The sequence below is a fragment of the Macadamia integrifolia genome, unplaced genomic scaffold (genome assembly GCF_013358625.1).
Source record: "Macadamia integrifolia cultivar HAES 741 unplaced genomic scaffold, SCU_Mint_v3 scaffold3505, whole genome shotgun sequence".
NCBI lineage: Eukaryota > Viridiplantae > Streptophyta > Magnoliopsida > Proteales > Proteaceae > Macadamia > Macadamia integrifolia.
In genome coordinates this window covers 1-10773 of record NW_024869560.1, presented here as the reverse complement: position 1 = coordinate 10773, position 10773 = coordinate 1, and the positions used below count along the sequence as shown (strand labels likewise).

General features: G+C 38.3%; 2 protein-coding genes across 2 annotated transcripts; both read right to left on the bottom strand.

Moving 5' to 3' along the window:
• Positions 1-206: 206 nt before the first annotated feature.
• LOC122068177 (ruvB-like protein 1) lies at positions 207-2549 on the bottom strand. The gene is made up of 5 exons (XM_042632043.1): positions 2334-2549; positions 1403-1591; positions 1017-1148; positions 740-889; positions 207-383 (listed from the first exon to the last, which is right to left on the bottom strand). Exons 1-5 carry the CDS (start codon positions 2412-2414, stop codon positions 222-224), a joined length of 714 nt encoding a protein of 237 aa, XP_042487977.1. The 5' UTR covers positions 2415-2549; the 3' UTR covers positions 207-221.
• A 980-nt stretch (positions 2550-3529) lies between these two features.
• LOC122068176 lies at positions 3530-9956 on the bottom strand. Its single transcript, XM_042632042.1, has 8 exons — positions 9847-9956; positions 8389-8956; positions 7649-7826; positions 6697-6994; positions 6115-6187; positions 5946-6036; positions 5167-5246; positions 3530-3969 (listed from the first exon to the last, which is right to left on the bottom strand). Exons 1-8 carry the CDS (start codon positions 9954-9956, stop codon positions 3622-3624), a joined length of 1746 nt encoding a protein of 581 aa, XP_042487976.1. The 3' UTR covers positions 3530-3621.
• Between the last annotated feature and the right edge of the window lie 817 nt (positions 9957-10773).

The following is a 10773-nucleotide window of genomic DNA, read 5'->3' as shown; positions in this document are numbered from 1 at the left end:
ACGAAAGGGGTGTATGGGTTGTGTCAATACATCTGAGAGAAAGAGTACAGATGAGATCGCAAACCCAAAATCCCCCCGAGCTAACAGCGGACGTAAGAGTGCCTAGAAAGTACGGGAAGAGGGAAAGGACCACCCCCAAAAAAACCATCAAAACCATATTTACCACTAGATTTATCAAACATCAAATAGCAACTGAGGTTCTAGCATGTAGTGGAAATAACTCAGACCTGAACTATCTCCTTCTTCTTGTGAACCTCTCCCTTCGGAAGTGGAACATACTCTTCAGCCTCGAGATCAAATTCGGTAGCAAAAGCATCACTCCTACCAACCCTCTTAACCGCTCCACTATTTGCCTCAATATATATAACATCACCAACAGCAACCTGCAGTTTATATTACAGATATATCAGACTATAAGTATCAACCAACAAAATGAGTTGGGAAATGGACATTTATAAGCATATCAGTGTTAATAGCAGCAAATATGGATATATCACTTGCTCAAATGTACACAAGACCAGATGACAGTACTTGGTATCCCAAGCATTTGATAATGGAAGCCCCAAAAATAATTCATAGAAAAATTAAGATCAGAGAACCACCACCAACAGTGACGATAATAAGCAACTAAACCAATGCTTTGGTAAGATCCAGTACCTAAATTGGTTGAAACAGGGCAGTAGAAAGTCCAATCCTAGTTTACCACCCAAAAAAAAAGAGGAAATTCAAAAGGCCTTACCTTTTCCTTAATCAGAGCATCGTAAATAGTTGGGTCTAACTTCAATTGTTTCGTGCCTTTGACAGTTTTCAGCCCAATGATTACATGACTGATGCTTTTACCATATCCACCAGTCGTGCTCTCACTTTCTTCTGGAGAGAGTTCAGTAACCTAAAACAAGGTGGTCCCCAAATAAAAAATTCAGTCAAAATCCCAGATGAAAAAGGAAAAAAATATACAAAATAATGAGAAATAGGACTAAAGAAAATGATGTAGAGAAGAAATTGAAACAACTTGCCTCTCCTTCATAGACCTCCTTGTTTTCCTTTATACGAAGACCTATAGCCCTTCTAAAGTTTTCCATTAGAACCTCGGTTTTCTTGACTTCTGAGGAATATACTTCTGATCCAACCATTGGGCAGAATGGTACCTACATTTAGATAGATGCCAAGTAAGCTTATATAGCCATAACAACAGGACCTTATAAACCAACTAGAGTTTGGTTCTAGCTGCTGCTGAATAACCTGTGTGTAGTGTTTCACCTTCAACATACAAGGAAGATGCAAGCTAATAAAATTTCAGCAACAGGTAGCAACAGGCTTGAGATAAGGGGAAAATGAAACAACTTTGACTAAGAAGCAAAAGACCTTGGCGAGCAAAAAACAATTGAGGGAACAAAGATACCTTGCTTCCAAGTTCCTGAGATATTCCAAGGGCTAACGCAGTCTTCCCTGTGCCAGGAGGGCCTGCCAGCAAGAGCGCCCGGCCAGCCATCTTTTTTTGGCGTATCATGTCAACAACAAGACCTGCTGCTTCCCTAGCCCCCACCTGACCCACAAACCCAGCGGCCATAGGTATCGCCCTTCCATTGGCCTGGAACAGATACGTAATTGCAAAATCCAAAGGACCTCAACAGTGAATAGACTAATAAACAATATAAATCTAGCATAGAAAAGTATGCGAAGAAGGAGACCAATAAGCAGAGATCGTAATTTCAGAGTCACACTCCCAGGGCGGTGCATAAAACTCAAAATCCCAATCAAGTGAAAATCATAAAATCCGAGTAACAATCAATAAAAGCTCAGAACTTGAAAAACACTTCCTTCCTACCAATATTGCAGCGAGCGGAAAATATTCCAAGTTTCTGATTATGGGAGGCAAGTTCCATGTACGTGTTCTGACCATACCTCCGCGATACACCATATGGAAAAGTGTAGCAAAGAAACAGAACAAACAACATTCAAACGGAACTCTGAAATTCTGACACATTACAAGCTAGCTTAAACCCTAAAAAACCAAATAACCCAACTCAGGTTTAGGAAATTAGCAGGCAACAAAACCAAAATACAGGTAGGTCTAGATCTTCAATCGGCAGAAATGGGCAACAAAAAAACAAATAGTCGGACACATAAAATCGATGAAACCAACAAACGAACACCAAATAAACTTAAAGCCTAACAACTAAACCCCACTGCCTTGGCGCGGGAAAGAAAACGGCAAACTTCAACAAACCCTACTAAGCTCAGAGATCCAACCACCCAAAACTTCTGAGAAAAAGAGAAAAGTTCTCTTTCCCGTGAGTGTAGTGGTGCATGGGAGCGAGAGATAAAATTACCTCAAGACCAAGGCCTTTGATATGTGTATGAGTAGCTATTCGCTGCTTCTTAGTGGCGGACTGCACTTCTTCTATCTTCATCTCCTCCCTCTGGCTCTCTCTCTCTCGCTGATAGATATACACACTCGCCCAAGTATCCTTCTCCCAAACGCTTTTATTTCGGCGACGAGCAGAGGAAGCGGGAAGTTTTGGGGTTTCGCAGAAAGACTATACCAGCAGGGTTTCAAGAATCGGGCGGGTATTTCCGATATATTACGCAAAAACAATCGACAAAATACACCTAGTGGCGCATGGATCGGGAATCACCCGATTCAGATCAGAATCGGCAGTCACCAGTCCCGATTTCCAACCACCAGAATCATTTGAATGTTCATCGAATAAATCGATTCTATGGTTTTTTTTCAGACCGATTCAAGCCACATGCGATTCTTGGCGAATGGAATTGGAATGATCATAATTTGCTACGAATCGATGGTCGACTCTGAATAAAACTACCAAAATCGTTGAAATATTTCTCAAATTTGCGATTTTAGGGTTTTTCATACCGATTCAAGCAAAACCATGTACATTAGAAAGTAAAAGAGAAAACAAGGACGAGTTTGGTATTTCTAGATTATGCACAATATCAAGTTACCGACACATGATAGATTCTCCACGATTATTAAAAATGATGTACCCAATGCACGAGGCTCCCACATGTGCGAGGTATAATTTTGTCTAATGTCTACCCTTTTTCCAATAATCAAATTGAACATACCACATTCCCATCCCTAAATACAGTCCTCTTTCTCTTTTTTTACTATCTCAATTGTTTAAGTTCTTATAGAATTTACGACACTTTTTATGAAATTTTTTTTTTTTTTTTTTACAACACTAATTCAATTGTATTATGGGAAGATTTATAGCATGCATTTTTTTTTTTTTAACTCCGAATATTATCTGGGATCTTGGGGAACCCCTAAGATATTATAAATAAAATATAAAGATAATACAAAAGGGAACATAACCCACCTTACCCCAACCCAACAAATAGAAACAATCTCACTCTCAAAGCACAACAAAAAAACCCAAAGGAAAAAAATTACATTCTAAATGTTGGTCACCCAGTTTTACCTTCCCTAATCATTTAGATAAGGTATCTATGAAGAGTTTGGTCACCAAGAAAAATTGAATCCGTAGTTGAAGCACATGCCAAGTTCGTCAACCAATCCATCGCTCTATTACTCTCTTGAAAAGTGAAAGAGATTCGAATTCGAAGAGAGTCACATAGAGTCATAACATCCTAAAACTAATACCAACAACTCCATAGATCACAAAACCTATTTGATATCGAGTTCGCAATCGAAGTAGAATTGGAGCTAGTAGAAAAATCTAAGAAACCCATATCCACACATAACCTTAAACCATCTCTCAAAGCCTGCAACTTAGCCACAGAATTAGAACAAACACCATAGAAACTAGAGAAAATTGCAAGAACCGTGCCATCCTTATTTCTAAGGAAACCTCCTCCTCCACTAATACCAATATTTCCTTTTCTCGCACCATCTACATTTAATTTGACTGATGTCACAAGGGGAAGCCAGAACGTGGGAATTGAAACTCTTTGCCTCAACATGGGAGCATTAATATTTAAAACCTGCAAAAAGACGAAAACTTTCTAAACTTAGATAGAAGAGGGATCTCATGCACTAATATTTTTAGTCTTTCTATGATCAATCCAGATGTGTGAGCACCCTCTCCATGCCTTTGGTTGTTCATTTATTGCCACAACTCCCATATTATTAGAGATGGCAATAAACCTTTTATAAAGTCACAAGCACCCTTAAGCCCAATATTGGATTGCCAAAATAAAATTATACTCCTGATGTCATTGGTTGGAATTAAATCCACATAAAATAATCTTCCAAAATAATCCGCGATCAGTTTGGAAGAATGGTTTTTCACTCTCAAAATATCCCTTTAATCAGAACAAAACTATTGGTGTTGGATTGGGGAATGAGCAGAACTCCTACTGATGCAGCTTATGTTATTTGTCATACAGGCAATGAAATCTGGCAACTCAATTCCATTCTATTCTCAACTTGTCATTCAAAACTGCTACAACCATTTCTGTTTTTCTAATGACTAATAGGTAATAAGAAGCACTCAATGGACAGATACATGAAAACTTATGTTTATACTAACATTAGAAATTTCGGACTCTATATTTTCCAACTTCTGTACAGGTAAACCATTTGAATTTTGCTACCAGAGCAATAAATGCCATTTCAGCTCCCTTGAGGAATATCTAAATTTCCAGCTTCATTTTGGCGGCGGTCAGGTTCTGGTTGGTGTGAAACTTCTTGAGAGCTATGGTGAAAACCTGACCTAGCGCGCTGCCTTCCCCTGCATCTCAAGAACTCAACAATGACAGAATTGCCACTCATTGTAACACCAAAACCACCAAAGGTGGCAAGCAGAATGGATAGAACGGCTTGCACGTGAAGCTGTAGATGGACAACAACAAAGTAAATTTTTCTGGATGGATACCTTTTTACCAAATGCAAATATGTCAATGATGAATATGTCATGTGGCATTCACTAAGAATCTGCCACATGCCCCAAGACCTGGACAGACAGCTCGCGGCTGAGTCACTCAAAACTCAGTAAGGTTTCGATAAAGCTAAAGAATTCTTCTTGCATCCGGTTCAGGAATGCCTATTTAATAGTCCTTCTGGGAAGATTTTGCAGTGAAAACTCAGGTTTCACTAATTATGACCTCAGCAGTCTTAAGACTACTTTGGACTCGGCAAGTTATAAATGTTGCTCAAAGTGAAGAGAATGTCAGACTCACCAATGAGTAGAAAATATGAGCAAAAAGAACCACTAGAGCGAACTGAACTGATGCGTAGACCCAGACAAATCTTCTTTTCACTAATAAACGATTAAGGAGAGAGTTAATAAACATTGAAGACAACCAGAGAATTATGGATGAGATCTCATTGATAAGTATGGAAAATTTTTTCCATTATAAAAGGAACATAAAAGCATGTGCATGGATTGCTCGACACTAGACACTATCCATTTAGTTAGTTTCCTTACGTCAAAACTCAGCCTAAATGGATGAGCATAATCATCAATGAGTTTGGAAGATTTTTAACTACTCCCTCTATCCTGCAAAGACATTCCTCCCTTTCTTGGCTGTCCCAAGGATTTTGACTATCACACCAGTTAAGTAATATATTTTAAAGAAACTAAACACATTAATAATTAATTTGCCACTCTGCATTTGGTAACCAATTGAAAAGCATTTTGTCCCAAGCAGAGGAACACGTTCTTTGGAAAACAAAGGGGATTTTAATCCTTTAACCTTTCTTTCTAAAATATCAGATTTTTTCAAAGGGGACAGTCATTGCGGAACAGAGGGAATAATTATTATTGGAATGGGTTGAAATTGACCCTGCAATTCTCATCAAATTGACCACCTATTGGAAAGCCTGCACTATAGCAATCACATGCATGTGCTCTGATGCTTTCATCTCTAAAATTCTTACAAAATGATGGAATACATCCATATGCACTGTTGTGTTTGACCCTATAAATTAATCTTTTTAGGGATTATAGCTAGATTACCCATGGTTGATGATGTCATGGATGCTAGGAGACCAAGTATACAGGAAAATGGCAAGGACATGGCAATTGCACCAGTACCCATTTTGATGACCTGCCCAGCAACAGAAACGTTATTAAAAAGAAATTGATAGATTGAAATAGCTGTGCATATGGAAGTTAATAACCTTACCAGAAGCTGCTCCAGAAAACAGAAGTATGCAAGCATGCTGACAATGACAAGAACAGGCACATCCTGCCATACTCTGTAAGATTAGAATACAAAGAATCAGGCAATTTTGTCTGGGAAATCAACTCAGATATTTGAATCTATTGCCAACAGATTGGATGTTTAAAATCAAGTGGTAGGAGAAGTGATTCACGTCATTAAGTTTGAACATATGCGAGAAATATTTTTAGGGGGGAGGGGCGAAGGGGGGATGTTTTGCAGCAAGTTATTTTGGTTGACTTTGGTCCTATTGGAAAGGAGACAGCAGAGATAAAGCATATCTATGTGGTCTAAGATTGATTGGCTCCTTGGTCTAAAGGGATTTAAAAATAAAAAAAGAACAAAAGAAGGCACCCAGACACATGCAAACAAGTTCTGAACAGATGAAGCACCATAGATACTTAGTGGTCAACCAAGCCTTTTTAATCTTAATTTCCACAGCCTATCTAGCTTCTAAATGTCAAAACCACATAAAATACCATCTAGCATGTTATAATAAAGAGAAAAAAAATGCTGAAATTCGACAAACTGCATGAATGTCCTTGCCTGTACTGAGAAACTGCTATCTGCCGGGACCTATTTGTATCTGGATTAAAGGTTCGAATGTTTTGGATCCGTAACAGGGTGACTGGTAAGTTCTGGACCTCTTGCTTGCAAACATCACAATTTTTGTTACCCTTGATGCTAAACCATTTTATAGCACATTCTTGGTGGGCCAGTGCAAGTTCGCCTTTGCAGCTACATTCCATTTTCAGGGTATCACCTCCTTCACCCAGCTCAATCAAACAAATTCTACACACAGCCTCTTCTTCAGGAATATCTTGACCATCAGCATCATTGTTTTCTGAACCATGAGACTAAAGTAAGACATTGGTTGGTTATCACAACATACAGCAATTAGAGAAAGTAAAAAAATGCAGAGTATAGGTAAGAACCCCTTATCCACAAGCAAAGAGAGTTGATTCAGAACTTTAGCAAGTAGATGGGGCTAAGAACAAGTCAGCTATGCTATCATACAACCATTTTTTTATTTATTTTATTTTATTTTATTATTATTTTTTTTTTTAAATACAGATAATAAACATTGGGCTGAAACCAGACTTTTCATCAGTTCGTACAAAGAACTTCCATTAGCAATAGTCAATATTCTACTCACTCGACTCAATCAACTCATAACAAAAAGGAGTACTAAAAACTCCTTAAGTTGTTCTAAATGACATGGGAGCCATTGACATCAACAATTCTAGTATTTTGAAATTCCAATAGGTAAATTGTAGAAACGCAACCCTAAAATGATGCAGAAGATAATAGAAAAACAAGAACAAACAATGCACACAGGTTTACGAGGTTTGGCAAGATTGCCTACATCCTCGGTGAGATGAGACTCTTGTCGAGGTGCCTGCACCAGTACTCCCTGAATTAAACTGCAACGGAATACAAGACGTACACTAACATAAATAAACTCCAACATAGGATGATCTTAGGAAAAAGAATATACCAGCATCAACTGTGGGAGTTGTTGCATTTGATACGGCAGTATTCCCTTCTGTCACTCTTGGAGTTGATGGGATGATACGAAATACACCACCTAAGGATTCTGCTTGCCTTATGCCTCTTCCTTTGTTGTTTGCAGGGACTGAGAATGAACGAGATATCTTTAGTTGGGCCCCCTTCTTCTGTGAAGTAGAACAGTTTAAGAATAAGCTATAAAATTGAATCACTATAGCAGGGAAAATACTTGAACTCAAGGATGTAGGCCAAAAGGAGGCCATCCTCCTCATTTGTTGCCTCATTCAATAACCATGTGAAGTAGTGGGTACCATCAAATTCATGTATCCAGTCATTCCTCTTAGTGTATCCCACAAATAACTGCTGTACAAGGATGATTGCAACCACCACATCCATCTTATTTGAATGAAAAGTCTGAAGAATATGACAGACAGAACTATCCCACAATCATGGGATAATAACTAGCTTGCAGCTTACTCAACAAAACAAAAGCACTTCCTTAGAAAGTTGTTCATAGATCAGATAACTGGGATAGTTGGATCACAATAATTTTGCCCTAGGAGATCACCTAGGTGTGAGACTAATTGAATGAAGGATTCTGAGATCATTGTGTGAGATTAGCTTTCCTTATATATCAAAGCAATAATTTTCTAGAATTGCTATAATGCATGTTCTATGGCATTGACAAGTACATAAGCAAGTCCTGTTAATAAGGTGTCAAGCACTTACAACTGAATTTGAAGGATCAACCACGTTTCCCTCACGAGTGGATTCTGCATTTGTGAAAGCAATTGGAGTAACTGGAAGGGATGATGTTCTCTTCACCCTGGGTGTTAATAGCTTAGAAAGGGACGATGACCTTGAGACATAGAGCTTGTCTTGTGGCCCCGTTGATGGAGTGCCTAGAGCTATGGCAGCTGCCTTCTCAATGTCTGTTGTTGAACTCCAGTACTTAAAGTTTATTCGAGGTAGGAGGCCTTTTCTAGATGACTTTCCCCTGGATGAGGAGGAACCTGGGGACTCATTTATTCTTGCAGAACTAGGGCCTGGTGTCACTGTTGGGGGAAGATTCATTCTTGTGGGAGTTGGACTTGGTGTTGGGGGCATATTTATTCTCACAAAATCCTGAGAGGAGTTCTCCAATTTTCTTGAGGGTATCTCCAAGAAGAGGTTTTGTTTTCTCCAGTGTGGAACAGTGGGGGGTTTCGCTGCTGTTCTAGTTGAATCATCATCAGCCTGCGTAGGAAGAGAAGAACTTGCTTTAGTGAAGCGGCCCAACACCTCCAGCAATATTGAGCTGGACTAAATCTAGACCAATCAACTCCAGACAGAGTTTCAAGTCTCAAAACTCAGTTCAGAACTGTAAACATGGAGATTTCCAATTTGAATTTGGAAGATTTCTCCAAACTCCCCACTTGTGTCCAGTTTTAGGGCCTTTGGGAGGACTGACAATTGAGTTTTGAATAGACTCACTGAGGCCCATTATTTTTCTCAGAACCAGAGTTTTAAGTCTCAAAACTTAGTTCAGAACTGTAAACATGGAGATTTCCAGATTGAATTTTGAATATTTCCCCGAACTCCCCACTTGTTTACAGTTTCATGTTGGGTTTAAAGTTTCATACTTTCAACAAGAATATGGCATTCATATGGATACACAATTACATATAAACTAACACTTTTTAATTAATCTTCTGAGACTGAATATTCACATCAATGAGCTCATTTCAAATCTAATTTTTCAAATATATTCCAATATGCTTAACACTCCTTGTGGCTTATGTTTATCCCATCATTTCATCTTAGGTAGTGCTTGGCAAAGCTATAAAAAGAAGATATATACCATTAATTACTTTAGAAGCCAGTAGAATTTTGTAATCCCAGCAATTTTTTTCATTTGGCACAAGTGAGTCACATTTAACAGAAAATTTATGACATGAAGGTATTTCCTCAATCCTTATACAGTTGCCCCTTTAATAGTAAATATTAAAAAAGTAACTCTCTAATGAAAACAAATTTCAAAGAAGCCATGTGTATAAATGGTAATTTTCAATAGCTATAACAAGCAGCTAATTTATGATTTTCTAACATAATACCAGACATTAAGAATACTACTGCTATGAAAAATATTAACATTTACTTCTGCATCTTAATTTTTAAAGGGCAAGGGAATGCTACATTGCTACCCACTGGTGCAGGTACACACCAGCGCATGCAGCCAATGGGAGGGCTGGTGCAAGCATCTTCAGCGCAGGGGCAGCATCATCTTTCTGCATCCCTGTGTCTAGACAGGGCAGCATCGTCTTTCCGCATCCCTTTGTCTACGCATGTTCCTATACCAGCGGATAGCAATATTTCTTTCATTTTTAAAATAACATGTAGACTCTCTCTCTCTCTATTAGAATATTATTTCTATGAAAAATATTAACAGATACTTATGCATCTATAATTTTTTAAAATAACATGTAGACTCTATTCAGAGCTCTTTCTCTCCCCATCAGAACTCCCTTCTCCTCTTGTCAAAACAAAGGAAGACCATTACTTCCCCTTTTTCTCTTGTTTTTCATTTTTAAGGAAAGGTGGAAAGCTTCTCTTCTACATTTCATGCCCAAACTAAAAGAGAAGAAGCTAGAAAAGCTGCTTGCAAATTAGTGTCTTTCTTCTTCTTTTTTCATTTGTCTAGGGGGTGTTTTTTGTAAAATTGAAAGCACTGGCGATAACCACTTGTATAGGGAGATGCATGGAATATAGAACAATATCATTTACAATACATTCTTCCACGTTTTAGATGGAGAACAATGGTGATAAACGCATTTGTCACCACGCATGGTTACAGCAAGATTTTCCCTTTGTGATAAACAATGGAAGCAAAAATTACCCTTTTACCCCCACCCCACCCCCACCCAAAAAAAAAAAAAAAAAAAAAAAAAAAAGAAGAAGAAAGAAAGAAAGATATATTAGTCAGAGACACAGCCCCTGTTTTCAAGCCCCTGTTTTTGTTTTCAGGGGCTGTGGAAAGACGCCCCTGGCCCTCCCTCCTCACACCCAAAAAAAAAAAAAATCCAATCAAATCAAAACTAGGGTTTTGAGGTGTGAATTGACCATATAGATTGTAAT